This window comes from Salvia splendens, chromosome 22, assembly GCF_004379255.2.
Source record: "Salvia splendens isolate huo1 chromosome 22, SspV2, whole genome shotgun sequence".
Classification (NCBI taxonomy): Eukaryota; Viridiplantae; Streptophyta; class Magnoliopsida; order Lamiales; family Lamiaceae; genus Salvia; species Salvia splendens.
The window spans coordinates 21933428-21953775 of record NC_056053.1 but is presented as its reverse complement, the minus strand read 5'-3'; the positions used below and the strand labels follow the sequence as shown (position 1 = coordinate 21953775).

Genomic DNA, 20348 nt, shown 5'->3' with positions numbered 1-20348 from the left:
TCCACACAACATATACGACATATATAGCTTTAATTAAAATATCCCTATCCTAAGTAAAAATCAACAAAGGATTGCGAAAATATAAAGAAAATGAGATAAAAGGTGAGATGCATACTATAATTAAAGGGCAAATGACCAAAAAAATAGTTTTGATATTTTTCTCGATTGTCTCATAGTCCATGATTTGAGAGAAATTATTTAGTATGTTGTTGGCAAATGAAAAATATCACGCGAACAAAACATTCGGCTATTTAAACGATGACACCATTTAATACATTTAGTCACTATGTGTTTAATTTTTACATATGTACGCATTACGTTGATAAATTTAGAGGTGATATTATCAACCATTTTTTAAAATTGCGGGATAGACCATAATTTGATCAAACCTCATAGTTTTTTTGCCCGTTTGCCCTACTATAAATAATTGAAGTTGGTTTTGAAAATTTCACTCACTCATTCACTCACTAAGAAATATTTGTACAACTTTAGAGCAATGGCGATCCAAGGAGTTGAGATGGTTCATCTGGATGACAACAGCCACGTCGTCGTTGAAGATCAGACATTGTCAGTTTGCGCTTCAAGGTGGTGGGTGATCGACGGACCAGTGCCGGCTTATCACGACAACAGTGGCATAAACCATCACTGGTTTCCTCAAGACTTTGTGTTTGGAACTGGAACTGCTGCCTTTCAGGTTTTTTTTTCATTTTTGTTGATTTTATTATGATTATATAACTAAATGAGGCTAATCAAATAGAGTTGCATTTGTTGTTTTGGGGCAGGTTGAAGGGGCTGCTGCTAAAGGAGGCAAAGGCATTAGCATATGGGATGACTTCTCTATGAGGCTTCCTGGTCTCTTTCTTACTCTTAAAATTAATTAATTAATTATGAGAGCATGAAAATAATTAAGTAAGAAGCGATATATATTAATATGATTGTGGTTTGTTTGTGCAGGGAAAATAGCTGATGGATCCAATGGAAATGTTGCATGTGATATGTACAATAGATATAAGGTTATTATTTGTTTCTTTGCATCTACAGTTAAAACTCGTGCCGTCTCTAAACTCTGTGTATATATTGCAGGAAGATATTGCGATGATGAAGCATATGGGGTTTAATTCGTATAGATTTTCCATTTCATGGCCAAGAATATTGCCTGGTTTGAGTTACACTATATGTTGTTATAGAATTAATGTGGTTTTAAGTAATTAATGAGTAATTAATTATAGTGTAACTCTCAACAGCCGGAAGATGTAGTGGTGGAATCAACAAAGAAGGAATTGCTTACTATAATGATGTTATCAACACTGTGTTACAACATGGTTAGTTGATTGATTTTTTTTATTTCTTTTTCAATGACAATAAGTAATAAGTTTATAATACGTGTATACAAATGTGCAGACATGACACCATTTGTGACATTATTTCATTGGGATCTTCCTTTATGCCTGGAGAAAGAGTATGGTGGCTTCTTATCCAAAAGAGTCAAGTAAAGAAATCCAATCCCAGTCTTGATTACTAGTAAGTAGTCCCCGAAAAATATCTTACCAACTGAATTGTGCATGCAGGGACGATTTCCGCGAGTATGTAGAGGTATGCTTCTGGGAATTTGGGGATCGCGTGAAGCAGTGGACAACCGTGAACGAGCCATGGACTTACGCGGTGAACGGATACGTCCGAGGCTCCTTTGCACCGGGCCACAAAGTTCCCGTCCCGGACGTAAAACTTTCCACGAAGATCGCCCCCTGTAGAGGCCTTCCACTCCTCAACTCTGCCACGGGCGACAAGTTCATCACTGCTGACCCCTCCGAGGCATACACAGTCGGAAGAAACCTTCTCCTCGCACACGCAGAAGCAGTCGATCTCTACAGAAGCAAGTTTCAAGAGGCGCAAGGAGGGAAGATAGGCATAGTGCTGAATTCCCATTGGTTTACGCCCTTCGATGAGCATTCAACTGCAGATGTAGATGCTGCTTTGAGGGGAGTGGAGTTCATGTTCGGATGGTAAATACTAGTACCATTCCCATTAATATATTCATCGTCGTCGTCGTCATTTTGAATATAATCATATAGGTTTCTGGAGCCTATATTGTACGGGCATTACCCCCGAAGCATGGAGGATTGCGTTCCACCAGACAATCTTGCATCATTCACACCTCAAGAATTGAAAAAGGTCCAAGGATCTTATGATTTCCTTGGTCTAAATTATTACACGACACAGTATGCTTCCGATGATCCTCACCTTCCAGATGGAGAGGGCTACTTTGCAGATCAGCGGGTTAAGTATTCCGGTGAGTATATATGTTACGGAACACATCAGTTGTGTAAGGCATTTATAGACCAAATGGACTCTTTGTCTGACTTTTTTGCAATGAGTTCTCATGTTTAGTCAGTATCATCATGGTCACAAACTTTATGTGATTTCTTTTCATTTTGCAGTAAAGAAGGGAGATGAATACATTGGAACAAAGGTTAGGACCATCTCCTATTTATTAGTGTTAAAAACCTTTTATATATATGTATATATATCTCACCTAAATCTTTTGTTTTAGTCTGGATCTGTGTGGCTGCACTCTGTTCCAAAGGGGATTTATGAGATTCTCTTGTATTTGAATGACAAGTATCCACAACTCAAAGAAATATACATTACTGAAAATGGTAACATTCATTTATTAGGTTATGAAGCATATATTATATTTTTAAATAAAAGATATGAGATGTAGTAGTTAATAACACGACTTGTTAATTCTAATAGGGTTTTCAACTAAGAGTGATCACACGAAGACAGCCAAAATGGTGTGCGATGATGACCATGATAGGACTAAATACCACCAAGATCATCTTGCTAACATGCTCAAAGCAATGAAGTAAGATATAAATTAATTAATATCTCAAATTAATATAGGAATCCCTTGTTTTATATCACTACTATTAATTAATACACGTGACGTACATGGATGACAGACACAAAGACATTTTGAGGAAACTGAAGGGATACTTCGTGTGGTCATGGTGCGACAACTTTGAATGGGGCGACGGCTACACAATTAGGTTTGGGTTGAACTACGTAGACTATGTGAATGACCTCACAAGGTATCCTAAGAATTCAGCCTCATGGTTCGCTAAGTTTCTCAAGAGCAAAAGCCAGCCGCCTGCGTGGTTCCATCCCCGGTGGGTCCCACGGCCGCTTTTTGAGAAGAGAATGTATGAAGAGAACGGGGAGAATATGAATACAGAGAAAAGACTCAAACTCGTGGAGGAATTCAATCAAGACTAATGTTGAGGCAGTTATCCGAGTATTTCATTTGACGTAGCATCTATACGACTACGGTCGAGTTAAGCATTATGTTATGTACGTTGTTTGAGTATCTTTGAATAAGGCAATAATGTGATAGAGGTAGGTTTTCAAGCCCCTCTATCAACTCTTACTATGTTTTTATGAATATTGAAAGTAATAATTCAGTAGGTGTTAATTCGCCTACTTTCTTTTATATGCTAGCTAGTGTCAAATTTTAATTCATCTTGCCTGCTATCTACTTCTATTTCATTGTATCAATTTTAGAAACGAACACTTATTGCACATTATGTATTATTATTACTTTATAAATATTTGTACTAATTTACAACGATGGCATATAGTATTTGGACGTGGCATGGGATTATTGCACATTATATATTATTGCTTTATAAATATTTTTACTAATTTACAACTAAGTAATGGCATATAGTATTGACCGTGGCATGGGACCATTGAAGGTACCAATTTAGTTAGCATTTGTTTCTTGTGAATAATTAACAGTGTGAAAATGAGTTGTTTTGATTGATGTATGTTTGTCAAATTAAGATAGTACATCACTAGTTTGTATATGGTCTACCAATTATTTTGGTGTAAATTGGATTGTTTGGCTTATTCTTTCAAACGTGATATACCAAAAGTTTAATTAAGTGATTTCATTTTTAATTATTCTTATGTTTTCCTTTTCCTTTCCTATTTAACTACCCTAATAGTCCCTGATCTTGTCAAAAAATGCATCAATGATCCCTAAAAAAAATTTATAGTCATTTTGGTCCCTAAAAATCACATTTTTTATACCTGCCGGTCTCTTTTACACTTCTACATTTGAAAAATCCCCTAGCTGTCATGGAGGGCATTTTTGGTATTTGAAAATTACTTTTTTGGTACCTCTTCATTCTTGCAATTTTTTTGGACATATATAAAAACACATTTTCGGGCTAAATGTTTTTTCCTTTTTAGTACTAGTTGATTTTATATTTTTACAACATAAAACATTTTCTTTTGAATTATAATTCACTTAGATTTTTTCAATAATTACTTGAATAACGTATACATTGATCTTTATAATAAAAAAGTTACTTTAGTTTACTTTAATATTTTTATTAAAAATGTTTACAAGAGTTCGCTTTAATTTACAGTAGATATAATTAATTTAAATTTTAATTATTATACTTTAAAAGTATTTTCTCACTATACTATATTTTAATTAACGTAATTAAAATATTTATTTTTCATTTAAGTATAGCAACATTTAAATATTTAAGTAACATTTTTTAAGTAAAAAATTTGCTATAGTTCACTATAATATTTTTTCTTCTGAAATTAAAAAAAATTAATTAAAATTTTTAAATGAAAACAAATCACGTGCAAAAAGTTTTTCTATAATTCACTTTAATATTTTTATTAAAAAAAGTTACTATTACATTTATTTTTTTCTTCATATAGACTGAGTTTTATAATGAATAATATTTAAATTTAGAAATAAATAAAGTATAATTAAAATATTTTACGGTTGTATTTATTTTTAAACTTATAATGACAATAAACTATTTTAAGTAAATAAAAATATAAAAAGAGTATACTAGGAGTAGTATTTAAGAAGTAACTAAAATACAAAAATAGTATAGTACTTAAAGTCTAAAATATCCTTAAACATAAAAAATTTACACTTTTGGTGCCTAGGGTTACTTTAGTCTTATTGTACCAAAAATGCTATAAAACTTTTTTAAGGACCACTGATTCATTTTTTGACAAGATCAAGGACTATTAGGGTACTTCATTCTTTTATTTATTTTTCGAGGGTAAGTTATAGTATATTTTTTAAATGAAAATAGAGTCGAGTGTTGCCACGCCAAATTGACTTTAGGTTCCCAATGGGCCGAGTATTTAATTTTCTCTATTTGACCTACATTTATTTATGATAATTGGCCCAATTTGAATGAAAATAATATGGTTCCTTTCCTTACCAGGCACTTTAGTGCCCAAATTTATTTTATAAATGTAGACTTTAGTTTGTTTGGTTCTTTTCTCAAATTAATTAGTTCAGCTTAACAACACATGTTTAGCCTTATTTATGCAAATTAATGACTTTACAACCGATCTTTCATTCCTTTGGTTCTCTCTATTTTCAACTATTTAAATTAATCTGTCCTTGTTTGTGTTTCTTTCTCGGAAGACAATATTGAGAAATAACAGACACGCAATATACCAAAAATTATTGGTGATTCCATTTGAGCATAAATTCTTTTCTACACGTAACATTTGAAACTTTTAATAGCTATATCTCAACAAATTGATAAATTATTATGAGCAATTATGAACTATCATTCGATAATTAGTAGGCTAAGTGACTAAGCATGCACGCCATGCATATATTCATATTTGAATATAATTGCAAATTCAAGTTTTTTTAGCTTTTAATTTTGTTAGTTCTTATTATGAACATGATAAGTAGATGAAAAAGTGAGTGTCACACTATAAATAGATGAAGTTGGTTTCGAACATTTCACTCACAGAAAAATATTTGTGCGACTAATTTGGAGCAATGGCGATGGTGCCTCTGGATGACAATAAGAACGGCACCGTTGAAGATCGGAATTCATCAGCTGGCGGTTCAACGTGGTGGAATATCGATGGACCGGTGCCGGATTCTAACGATAACAGTGGCATCAACCATAACTGGTTTCCTCAAGACTTCCTATTTGGAACTGGAACCCTGCCTTTCAGGTTTATTTATGTGTGTTGATATCATTAATTTATCAAGATATTATTCAATTAATGAAGGCTAATTAATTATAATAATTGCATTTTGTTGTTTTGGGGCAGGTTGAAGGGGCTGCTGCTAAGGGAGGCATTAGCATATGGGATGACTTCTCTATGAGGCTTCCTTGTCTCTTTCTTACTCTTAAAACTAATTAGTTATTTAAATAAGAGATCATGAAAATAATGAAGTAAGAAGTGATATATTAATATGATTGTGGTTTGTGTGTGTGGGTGCAGGGAAAATAGCTGATGGATCCAATGGAAATGTTGCATGTGATATGTACAACAGATATAAGGTTATTATTATTTTTTCATATACAATTAAAACTCGTGTCGTCGACCTAAACTCACTCTATATGTATATTGCAGGAAGATATTGCGATGATGAAGAAAATGGGGTTTAATTCGTATAGATTTTCCATTTCATGGGCAAGAATATTGCCAGGTTTAAATTACACTATATGTTGTTAAAGAATGTGTTTTTTGAGTAATTGGTTAATTAATTATAGTGAAACTCTCAACAGCTGGAAGATGTAGTGGTGGAATCAACAAAGAAGGAATTGCTTACTATAATGATGTTATCGACACTCTGTTACAACATGGTTAGTATATGGAGTAATTTGTTAATTTGAGATTTCTCTCTCTGCAATCACAATACTATAATAAGTATGTATATATATATATATATATATATATATATATATATATATATATATGGAGATGATCAAAATAAGTATGTGTTTAAATCCAGAAATGCAGCTCAAATCTCAGCCCTAGGATTAGATGATCTAATGGTCAATAATTAACTAAAAACACAGAAGGTCATAATTAAGCAGTTTTAGGTCATATTATAAGATTTGAGTTTAATGTCATGCTAAGATCATTTTAGGTCATGCTTTGTTAGCATGACCTAAAAATTACCTAATTATGACCTAAAAGTGACCTAATTATGATATTGTTCTGCGTTTCTGTATTTAAATCTAGTTTTGCATAGATCAAAACCCTATATATATATATATATATATATATATATATATATATATATATATATATATATATATATATATATAGATAGATGTATTCATTTCCTTTTCCTATATTTCCTCATTTTTCCTTCTTAATATCAGCCATTAGATTAGAGAAATGGACGATCAAGATCAACATTGGGTAATTAATCCCGTGTTGCATTATTTGTCCTATTTTGTGCATTATGAGGGTACAATAGTAATGTAATAATGGCTGGAAACCACTACGAATAATGCACCACATGGTCACGAGTAATGCATATAATTGCCTATATAATGCACAATATGTGAACTGCAATGCATACGAACAAGATGTGTTGTGTTATGATGTTTGACACACGTTTCTTGTTTCCCCTAAGGGTTTAATAAGCTTAGGGGCTAGGGTATAGTACGTAGACATGTATGTAATCTTCACATGGTAACGAGTAATGGATATATTTGACTATATAATGCACAATTTGTGAACTGCAATGCATACGAACAAGATGTGCTGTGTTATGATGTTTGACACACGTTTCTTGTTTCCCCTAAGGGTTTAATAAGCTTAGGGGCTAGGGTATAGTACGTACGCATTAATAACAAATTATAAAACGATACGAATAATTCACCAAATTGTCACGAGTAATGGATGTTATTAACTATATAATGCACAATATGTGAACTGCAATGCATACGAATAAGATGTACCATGTTATGATGTTTGACACACGTTTCTTGTTTCCCCTAAGGGTTTAATAAGCTTAGGGGCTAGGGTATAGTACGTAGACATTACTAAATGCATGTATGTAATCTTCAATCCGTTGATTAACCCATATACACAATACCTCTAATAATGCATAATATACTGAGATAATGACAATTAACAGCTACATAATGCACTACCTAAACCAAATAATGCACATACGTATATTCCAATAACAACAATTTGTTAGTAATGTCAACGTACTATACCCTAGCCCATAAGCTTATTAAACCCTTAGGGGAAACAAGAAACGTGTGTCAAACATCATAACATGGTACATCTTATTCGTATGCATTGCAGTTCACATATTGTGCATTATATAGTTAATAACATCCATTACTCGTGACAATTTGGTGAATTATTCGTATCGTTTTATAATTTGTTATTAATGCGTACGTACTATACCCTAGCCCCTAAGCTTATTAAACCCTTAGGGGAAACAAGAAACGTGTGTCAAACATCATAACATGGTACATCTTATTCGTATGCATTGCAGTTCACATATTGTGCATTATATAGTCAATTATATGCATTACTCGTGACCATGTGGTGCATTATTCGCAGATACCAAAATGTGACAGTTACTTTTCCTTCAAATGTCAATAATAACCCTGTAATGCATACAACCACCTTCTATAATGCAACACGGAACCAGTTTTATAGAATCAATCTGATCCGTTGATGCCTTAGATCTAACGCGTAATATTAAGAAGGAAAAAGGATCTAAGATGTGAAAAGGAGAATAACGCTCCCCTATATATATATATATATATATATATATATATATATTGTGTGCAGACAAAACCATTTGTGACACTATTTCATTGGGATCTTCCTTTGTGCTTGGAAAACGAATATGCTGGCCTCTTATCCAATAAAGTCAAGTATATAAATTTAATCCCTATTTGTTTACTTATAAGTTGGCACTAGTAAAATAAACGTCAGTCTTACCAACTGAGCTGTGCAGGGACGATTTTCGAGAGTTCGCAGAGGTATGCTTCTGGGAATTCGGGGATCGTGTGAAGCACTGGACAACCTTGAACGAGCCATGGACCTGCGCCGTGAGCGGATATGTTCAAGGCTACAGTCCGCCGGCCCACAAAGTTCCCATCCCGGGAGACAAACTTTCCACGAAGATCGCCGGCGTCCCACCCCTCAACTCCACGACCAACGACAAGTTCATCGCCGCCGACCCCTCCGAGGGGTACACAGCCACAAAAAATCTTCTCCTTGCACATGCAGAAGCAGTCGATCTTTATCGAAGCAAATTTCAAGAGGCACAAGGAGGGAAGATAGGCATAGTGCTCAACTCCCATTGGTTTACGCCCTTCGATGAGCATTCAGCCGCAGATGGTGAAGCCGCTTTGAGGGGAGTGGACTTCATGTTGGGATGGTATGTACCCTAAACCCTAAACCTTAAACTGTCGTCATCTTATTATAATTGTATAGGTTTCTGGAGCCTATAATGTACGGGCATTACCCCAAAAGTATGGAAGACTACGTTCCACCCGACAATCTCCCATCATTCACACCTCAAGAAGTGAAAAAGATCCAAGGCTCCTACGATTTCGTTGGTCTGAATTTCTACACGGCGCAGTATGCTTCCGATGATCCTCACCCTCCAAATGGAGAGGGATACTATGCAGATCAAAGGGTTAAGTATTCCTGTGAGTATTCCGTAATACAACTTATGTGAGATTTATAAACCAAATGAGTCGTCTCTACTATTTTTTGGATGAGTTCACAAACTTTATATAATAGAGTAATATTTTCTTTATATTAATTTTGCAGCAAAGAGGGGAGATGAGTACATTGGAACAAAGGTAATTACTACTATCTCCTATTCTATCTCATAAGTATTTCACATAGTCAACATTATATAAATTTCACCTCAATTTCTTTTTAGTCTGGAGCCGTGTGGCTTTACTCTGTTCCAAAGGGGATTCATGAGATGCTCTTGTATATGAATGACAAGTATCCAGAACTCAAAGAAATATATATCACTGAAAATGGTAAGATTACTTTATTAGGTAATAAAACATACTCTTATGTTAAGTATAACTAGTTTCAACCCACGTGCGATGCACGACGAAATATTTTTTTATCATACGCTTTTAAATTGTTAATTGATTAACACAAGATCAAGTTTTGATTCCGAAAACAAATTGGTAGTATTGCAAATTTTAAAATTGGACGATAGCTTTTCAAACCTCAAAACGGTTTTAAAATTATATTTTGAAATATAAAAACGCCGACGCAGAATAATATTGTCACAAAATTATGTGTAATCTTTTTTGTATTCTGTATCCATTTAAATTAGTACTATACTTTATCATAGTCGAGCTTCATTACATTGCAATATAGTGACCCTAATACGCTAAAAACCCAAACCTTGAAACCTAAATCCTAAACCATTAACGTTAAAATATAATCATCATGACCAACAAAACACATTTTTTTAAAATTAAATTTGACCGCTTGATTTTTTCGCACGCTTTGTTAGATTAGATAATTTAGTATGGAAACATATGCATGATTATAATGTAATGTTAGTAATGGATCATAGTATCGAAACATTTCCAATCATAAATCAAACACAACAATATTCAAGAAAATACATAAAAGAAAATTAAACACCACATAATATTAAATTAATTGAAACCATCATTTTCCAACAATACTACTAAATAGATTGATTTTTCTTATATTGTATCATGTACGTAACTTGTTTTATATAAATAAAACCTTTTCATTTTTCTAATTATTACACAAAAGCATAAAAACCTTTTCATTTCTCTAGTTACTACATATATAATGGGGTGAGTTGTGGAAGGAGATCATGGGAACCTTTTCATTTCTCTAATTACTACACAAATAAATAAAAAAATGTGAGAAAGTTTTTATTCTTAAATGTCTAGATTGTAGTATTTAAATTATATATTTAAGCTTAAATGACAATTCCATAAATACTAAGATGATGTAGTGTAAATTAATTAATATAATCAGTTTGATCTAAATTATAATATTTAAATTTAAAATGGCATTTCCTAAATACCCCACAATCTCCTTATACTCCACAATGACATTTTTGTTGGCATACGTTTTATTACTGTTAATTAGTTTGGGATCAACAAATTATTTTCTTAATTACACTCAGGCTATGCACGATCCATTCTATTTATATCAAAGTACGAAATATTTATTTGAAACATGAAATAATATTATTATACTGGTCTACAATTAAAAATATAGTTAATTATAAGAGAATCATTCACAATTTATAATTAATATATATTGATATACCCAACATTTGATAGAATTTTATAAGTAATCACCTAAGGTCCTAAACCTTAAACCTTTACAAAAATAGGAAAACTTCGTGATTTATTTATTTTTATAATGATCAAAGGAAGTGGAAGTGAAATTATTTTTGAAAATAATAAGTGTCTTTATAGATGTTTTTTATAAATTAGGAAAGTGAAAAATATTTTCTTTTTATATAAAAAGGAGTTTTATCTAAGAAATAACAATAAATGTCATTATATTAATAAAAAACAATAATGTCATTATAAACCTAATTTATTTCACAAATTATATATAATACATTATACTAAATACAAAACTATAGTTACGTTTACGCATATATATAAAATTTTGTTTTCAAAAAAGAAAATATCCCTATAATCTATACTTAAACGACGCCTCTAACGTTACATAAATTTCCAAGAAGTATCTTCTTCTGTGCGGACGACAAACACCTTCCTACCCAAGCTTTGCTCGTTGGCCAGTTCAACCAGTGACATCTCTTCCTTTTTCTATTCAACAAACAAAGAAGCAATAGTGTAAATGAAAATTTCAAAATTTGAAAAGAAAAAACATATTTGCAAATTTGCGATTGCTATAGTTCAACACAATAAATCGTAGATATTGTACAAAATAGCCAAAAAAAAAAATCGGATACATTTTATATAATGGTTGGAGCTAGTTCAATCCCAACAATGAGTTGCACTATTGTTGAAGTTGCCATTAGCAAGAATGAATTTGCATCAATTCTTCGAGCTTCTTCGCTTGGTGGAACTCAATTGTTTTCGTGTTTTTATTTTCGCAAAGCATCTTTGTACAAGCAAAATTTATAGAAAACGGGTAGCTCTTCATATTCCTAGTGACTTTAAAGCCAATAATATTTGTTATAAAGTAAATTAATAACAACTAAATTATAAATTTTTTTGCCCATTCAAATTGTAATCCATTAATAAAAATAATTTGAATCAATAGATTTTTTATCAAAGTTGTCGTTTATAATTGTCACGTTATAAATTGATTGCAGACCATTAATTCATAGAAATGATTCAAACAAATTAATTGGGGGTGGTGGTAAATTGCACTAATTCTTTAATCCCAAATAATGGTAATGGTAATAAATATGGCAATGATAATAGTAATGGTAATTAATATTGTAATGGTTCAAATTTTGTATTTTCTTTTATTGTCATTCATTTTCTTTTATGTATTTTCTTGAATATTGTTGCGTTCGATTTATGGTTGGAAATGTTTCGATACTATGATCCATTACTAACATTACATTATAATCATGCATATGTTTCCATACTAAATTATCTAATCTAACAAAGCGTGCGAAAAAATCAAGCGGTCAAATTTAAAAACAATGTGCTTTGTCTCTTCACTTCCACTTGAATAATTTGAAAGGTCACAAGATATAAAGGATATTTATTATTAATTTAATTTACAATAAATAATACTATACCATTGAGTTACTATCAAATCTTCTATAAATACCAATTCTATTAATAAAAAAAATACTATTTCAGTAAAGATGCTTCTGTCCGTCAAATCATGTGGAGTATTATCTTTCTCTCCCAACTATTTAATCTAATTTGTGTTTTTAATTATGTTATTTTACTTTTGATGTTTATCTTATTTTAGTTTCTTATCTTTCCTTTTTATTACTGTATTTTATTCTATTCATTATATTATTGCAACAATTAAAAAATATATGTGGGCAACTATTTTGTAAAATCTTCACTTATTTTTGCAGGTATACTTTTGCCTTGAGAAAGCTTCAAAAGTAACAATTCTGCACCAAGATTTAGTCATTCATTTTTATTAAATGAGTGGTCAATAATTTATCACGTGGAAAATATTTTTAGATTAATTAATTATGAAATGGCAGAATGGTAATTTCATGGTACATTTTATTCAATAAATATTTTTTTAAAAATTTTAATTTTTTAATTTTTTTTTAAATTTTTTTGTTTGTCATCTACATATACAATTCATGTCAACTACATATACAATTCATGTCAACTATACACATATAATGTCAACTATGTGTACAATCCATGTCAACTACATATACAATTCACGTCAACTACACACATATAATGTCAATTACATATACAATTCATATCAACTATACATATACAATGTCAACTATAAGTTGTTGACATTTGATGTGCAAACTATTGACATTTGATGTGCATGCTATTGACGATAATACCTCCGAGTTGACATAATTTACTTGCAGTTGACATTTCGAAATCTTTGTGAATTCTTTTTAATATTTAAACAACTATTTTGTGAATTCTTTTTAATATTTAAACAACTATTTTGTGAATTATTTTTAATATTTTGATTTTAAAAAAAAAGATAAAAGAAAATCGCTAAATATACATAAATCAATATGAAAATCATCAGTTTATTAAAAAGCTGAAAAACGTAACGCGAAATACTAAAAAACTACAATTTCAACGACTACATGACCAAATTTCTTCGAAATGAGGAAGTGAATTGAGAAGAGATTGAAAGGTGTGATAAATGAAGATAAAATGTGGTGTATGTATAGAGTGGAAATAAGAAAGAAAAAAACGCAAAAAAAAAATAGAATACTATAGTCCGATGGCTTCGATCTATAGTTCGGGTGCTCGCAAGGCCGCAATGGCGGACTATAAGCCGAATTATGCATAATCCAAACTATAATCCGCCTTACCTTAGATGCTCTTATAACCTCTGATTATCTGATACATATATATAACTATACAATAGGTGATAAATTGATAATTACAGAAAATAGTACCATCATCCATCGTATTTTTTGAACTTAAAGTCTAGTAGTAGTATTTTAAAATTAGTCCACACGGATCGATTTAATTTCACTATAGTAAATTCATATTGTGAATTAATTAAAAATAAGATAATAACTATGATGCTTGGAATATGTCAACATAATTTCGAATTGACATTTTATATGTATTATGTTGACATATTTTATTAGCTATGTTTACATTAATCTGACACTACAAAAATACGAAAACTCAATAATTTTTTTCAAATTTTGACATCGGAATATATGCAAATAAGGTCTCGTTAGAATCATTATAAAATTATCTTTAATTTTCTATATGTTGTGTGAAAAAATAATTTAAATTGAGATAGTTATATGCATTTAAACTTTTGAGATATTTTTAAAAAAGTTTGTTATAACTATTTTATTGTTAATTGACATAAATACCCTAATTCACATTTTTTTGTTGGATACATTGATACTCGCAAATGATGGATATTGACCCTTGATTGAATATCTAATTTTTATCATTTATTTGTAGTTAGCAATTTAAATATGAGTTAGCAATATAACACACCCTTGTAATATACATAGCAACAATTTGGTCTTGTAAAAAATAATGAAAAATTGATTAAATTCACAAATAATACCATACATAAACGTTGTTTGTGATAATAAAGCTAAAATTGGAAGTAAAGTATGTACGTATATCAATTTTAGAAAGATTAGAATTATAATAAAATAGATTATTAATGTAAAACAACATTCACGTAGACATATAAAAAGTAAGTTTATTAATATAATAATTATCCACTAATAGAGATAGAAATTATAAATTGTCGAGCTTCATTTCATTGCACTATAGTGATCCTATACACTAAAAACCCAAACCTCGAAACCTAAATCCTAAACCCTTAACTTTAGTAGAAATTATAAATTATCGAGCTTCATTTAATTGCAATATAGTGATCCTATACACTAAAAACTCAAACCTCGAAACCTAAATTCTAAACCCTTAACTTTAAAATATACTCATCAAGACCAACAAATGAGCCAAATATCAATAAAATTCTTTCTTTTGTTCCAGTTCAATTTTACTTTGTTGATCACTTATTCTATTTTGGGGGTTTTAGATCTGTATTCGATATCTTACACTGGGTTAGCCTACTTGATAATCCTTATTGATAGTGGAGGTTTTTTATCTGAATCTTGTCTGTAAATCTGTTTATATGCTCATATCAAGAAAGTGCTTTACAATAGGGCTATGTGAACGGTAAACAAAAAAATCTTGCTTGCATTCATCTAAGCATTAAAATGAAAAGGTTTTTAAATCAAATAACATAAATGGCTATTGAAATATCAAACGTTAAATATTAGAAGTGATAATAAATTGATTTAAAAGATTTGTTCTGTTACATAACTTGTGTAATTATTTATTTTGGAAATTATGAAAGAGGACGGTTGGAATTGAGAAGGTCAAGATGCCGTTTAAATGTAAAAAATCTGTGTGAATGAATTTTACATTGCATATGCTACTAAATTGGGGAGCTTTTGGCTTGTCATTTAATCAAATACTAATAATATTGTAACTGAAGAAATCTTTTAAATAAATTTACTATCACTTCTAATATTTAACATTTATGTTATTTGATTTAAAAACCTTTTCATTTTAAAAATTTAAATCCTAAACCCTAAACTCTAAACATATATCTTAACAATTGGAAAAATTTTTTGACTTTCCTCACTAAGACATAGCAGTATTTTATAGCAATTATATGCACGACCCATTGTATTTCCTTCAAAATTGTATTATGAAATTATTATGCGTAAAAGTCAGAGTATAAAAAAATTCATCATTAAATATAACCTATAAATAGTGATTAAAATATTTTTGATATCTAATGCAAAAACTACAAACACAACAATATATAATCAAGAACACGTGTACTTCATTAGTGAAACAACGTTAATAAGAAATATGGGTCTCATTCGATTAATTAATTGAAATGGAAAACGATATCATTGTGCAAAATCTATAATGAAGAAAATATATAAGAATTAAAAAAAACACATAAAACTCAATCAATTTGACATTTAAATAACGCAAATACTCCGATATATTTTGACTATAATACTTTTGGATCTCTATTACAACTTTAAAAAATTATACTAATATTCAAAATATCAATATAGAATAATAAATCACAAATTATAACGTTAAATGCATAAAATATCTATGACCATAAAAGTAATAATCATATAAGAGTATGAAAACAATTTGAGTATGATTAATTATTAAAATATTACTATAGATTTTAGCTATACCAACATATTGGGAGACCATGATAGTAGTAGAAGCTCTTCACATCACCATCTCTCACACTACTCTCATTCTACTTCCTCCTTCACTACCGTTGCAAAAGAACTATAGTCAGCCACTGAGTACTCAGTTCTTAAAAATTTATAGATAAATGGTAATTCCCCCGATCACAAAATAACCGAGTGAATGAATTGAGGATGAAAGCAAACATTATTAATACACAAATAGAAAAAAAAAATCCATCTTAGTAGAAAACTAATTTTGTAATAAACAATAGTGTTAAAACTTAAATAATAAAAAAACAAATTTAGCCCACTGAACTTAAATAAATAAATACTACGACTACTTAACATTAAACTAATTGTTTTATGCTTCTAATTTTCTTCTCCATTTCTTCAGTGTTGGTCTTCTTCCTCATGTAGTAAGTAGTACTAAGTTTTTTTCACTTCCTTCTACTATTCACTATACCATTTTTAAAAAATGAATCTATCATACAAAAATGGAAAACTCGGTAGAACCATTCATCTTGCTTTCCTTGAATGTGACTTTCGTTCTTTCTTTTTTAATGGATTGGAGGTGAAGTTGTGAATTCTGATCCTGAAATAGAAAAGTGTGTAAAGTTTAAAGAACATTGAAATCATAATAGTGATCCTAAACCCATAGACTATATTAACAGTAGTGTATTATAAAATAATCAACAGCAAAAAAATACATTGCATAGTAATATAAAAATAAATAATGCATAGAACCATGGAAAATTAGAGGTGATATTGTGAATTTAGGATGCAACAAATCATATGAATAGATCACTGGAGAGTGTGGCAGTTACAATTGAAAATCTTAATGTTATCTATAACTTTTCCACTTCTACTTAAAATTTTTAATTCCCAAATTGCCCCCAAAACTCAACTTTTATATATATATAGATATAATAACAACTGCTTATAAATTCTAAAAGGGTTTGCCACTGAGAGTGATCACATGAAGACAGCCAAAATGGTATGCGATGATGACAATGATAGGACTAAATACAACCAAGATCATTTTGCTAACATGCTCAAAGCAATGAAGTAAGATCTAATTAAATTAATGTAGTAATCTTATTTTTTTTTATTTCACAACCATTCAATTTTTTTTAAAATTTGTTGTTGGTAGAGGTTGAACTAATGACCTCTCTTCTAGTTAAGAAGACCTCTACCACTCCACCAGATGAGCTCATTAAATAATTTGAACGTTAAATATTTTTATACATTAACCATTAATTTTATCTAAAAAACTAATAATTCATTTTAATTTTATTATTCTTTAATATAATTGTTAATTATAATATATATAATTGTCATCCTTTAATCCTTTATATTTTAATGATGCTCTACTTACCACCTATATTATTATTAGTATCATATAAGATTCATTATTTACTATAAATAAATTTTTTATATTACATACTAAATTTATATACCCTAGCTATTGACATTAATGAATAATCTTATCTAAACTAATTAATAAGTACTTAATTCGTATTTAATTATATATTATTTTACGAAATAAATTTTCTTAAATTAATATAAACATTATCTATTTTAATACATGAAATATTAAATTTTTATCTAGACTAACTAATATTAAATATATATATATATATATATATCTGAATATATTTACTAAATTTTAATATTATTTATATTTATACATCACTAATTATCTATAAGGTTTAATGTTTTGTGATATATTATTAATTGTAAATCATTTACTAAATTTAATATATTTTTATATATATTTGCAACAGTAAAACGGTTGGACCGGTTGGACCGTGAACCAGTAACGTCGCCGGTTCGCTTGCCGGTCCGGTTTTTAAAACATTGGTTAGAGGTTAGGTCTTTAGCCTCCTCTATCAACTCTTTGAATGTTTTTATGCTATTATTATTGTAATTAATAAATGGGTAAGTGTTAATTTTGCCTACTCCCTTTTATATGCCAGAGTCAGTTTTAAGTCATTACCACGTATTATATGAAATAATGAAGAAGACGTGCAAACACTGAAACACACGCATATTATATTTTAGCAATCTTGTATTTAACTATCGAATTAGTATGATGAGTAGCATTTAAATACGAATTTCAGAAAAAGTAAAAACGATGGAGACATGCAACCACTTTCCAATATCAAACAAAATTTAACATATACGGTCAAGCCTTCACTTAAAAGCCAATATATACTCTTATCAATTTATCATTAACGTAACATCACTTAAGCCAATTTTGCTCTTGCAAATGGAGGAGTGAGGACTCGAATATATAAAAAGCAAAATTCTTAATCAAAGCTCTTTAGCTATATACTCTGATAGTATATAGTTTTAAAATATGGAATTTGATAAAATAATTATGTCATATATCTATAATCACTAATTGAAAGTGAAATGAGAAATGAGAAATGTATCAGTTGAGAAAATGGGGAAATGAGTTAGTAGAATGTGAACCCCAATTTTGTATATTGATTTATAGTAGAATATGACCAGTGGCGGATCCAGGATCCGGAATCGGAGGGGGCGGAATATATAGTATTAGCTTGATTGAGTGAGGACATGGCTATTCTTTTCGTTGTTCGGGGTGACGCCGGAGGCAAACGGAGGGGGCGGACATGGTAATTTTACGTCCCGATAAGGGGAAAATAGTCGCACGGAGGGGGCGACCGCCCCCTCCTGCCCCCCCTAGATCCGCCACTGAATATGACCGTAAAGATTTAGTTGAATGCTGAGATCCATATGTTTAGAATGGAAAAATAAAATAAATGAAACTTTAAATCGATGACATACCAAAATGACAAAATAAGATTTTATATTGCGGATGGAAGGCGTATCAATTTTGGTATCAAACAAGCAATCAACACATAAGTTAAATTATTTTCATTAAAATGAGTCACTAAAATATGATACATAGATGAACAAACGCTTGACACAAGCCATTTAGACATGGCCCAAGTATGACTGGGGGAACTGGCATTTGTTACAACACTCACTTATTACCTAGCAATTATACCAAAAAGGTCGTAGAAATATACGGTCCAGAAATTAAAGGTGAAGAACATGCTCAGATTATAGTGTGTTGCCATGGCAAATTTACTTTAGGTTTAAATGGCTGAATAATTATTTTTTCTCATATAAATATATTGGGCCTACATTTATTTATTGTACTGGGCCTAATTAATAATATGGATCCTTCATATTCTCCTTGGCATATAATGGCCCAAATTAATTTTATAGACGTAGACGTTATGTTGTTTGGTTTCTGTTGAAAGCTGATTAGCATTCAGCTTGAAGAGATGAAAGGAAACAAGCTCGGTGCATCCGAGAGTTTGTTAGAAAGTGACCGTTAGGATCTATCCGTTGGAACAGCTCGCTCCAACCGTTTTACTTTCTGTTTTAGCTTAGCTCTTTTGTTAGCTGCAATTTGTGCATAGATATAAGGCATGAGGTTTGTATCTTGAGTAAGTTCTTCATCACTTCAAAAAAGATTCCACATTCCAAAAAAAAAAATTGAGCTCTCGTTCTCTCCCCTCAAACAAAGTTCTTTCTTGTTCTTCGATTAAGATAGAATCCACAACAATTGGCGTCGTCCAGTGGGAATCGAATCGACGACCAAGAAATTGCAGATGGCGACGCGACTTGAGGCGGAGAGGTTCACCGGAAAAATGACTACAGTCTTTGGAAGATGAAGATGCGTGCAATCTTGATTCAACAAGGTCTAGCTGCGGCTTTGACTCAGGCGGATCCTGAGAACAAAGGGAAAGCGGCTGTTCTTGATGAGAAGGCTCAGGCGAAGCACGATGAGATGCAATTGAAGGCTCACAGCGTCGTGATCTTGTGCTTCGGTGACAAGGTGCTTGACAAACTCGTATTTATAGTGCTGTGATTAGTATGTTGATGTGCATAATTGTTGAGTTTCTGTGCTCAAATTGGTTATTTCCAGCCAATTACTCTGTGTTTTAGAATTCACGTGTTTGTTGAGTGTTTTAGGCAAAAATAGGCGAAATTGGAGCAAAAAGAGTTCTACCCGACCGGGTGGATTTCATGTTGAATAATTCCACCCGGTTGGGTGACACTTTTATAACGCGAGGACTCC

At 30.9% G+C, this 20348-nt stretch overlaps 2 protein-coding genes across 2 annotated transcripts; both read left to right on the top strand.

Annotated features, from left to right (window-relative positions):
• The first annotated feature begins 451 nt into the window (after window positions 1-451).
• Window positions 452-3490, top strand: LOC121787973 (beta-glucosidase 12-like). Its single transcript, XM_042186826.1, has 12 exons — window positions 452-694; window positions 783-852; window positions 955-1013; window positions 1084-1159; window positions 1245-1322; window positions 1402-1489; window positions 1569-2003; window positions 2073-2290; window positions 2439-2470; window positions 2552-2657; window positions 2755-2866; window positions 2964-3490. Exons 1-12 carry the CDS (start codon window positions 497-499, stop codon window positions 3274-3276), a joined length of 1785 nt encoding a protein of 594 aa, XP_042042760.1. The 5' UTR covers window positions 452-496; the 3' UTR covers window positions 3277-3490.
• A 2349-nt stretch (window positions 3491-5839) lies between these two features.
• On the top strand, window positions 5840-9878 carry LOC121786921 (raucaffricine-O-beta-D-glucosidase-like). Its single transcript, XM_042185516.1, has 8 exons — window positions 5840-6031; window positions 6121-6184; window positions 6295-6353; window positions 6427-6502; window positions 6582-6659; window positions 8770-9217; window positions 9274-9491; window positions 9616-9878. Exons 1-8 carry the CDS (start codon window positions 5840-5842, stop codon window positions 9678-9680), a joined length of 1200 nt encoding a protein of 399 aa, XP_042041450.1. The 3' UTR covers window positions 9681-9878.
• Window positions 9879-20348: the final 10470 nt, after the last annotated feature.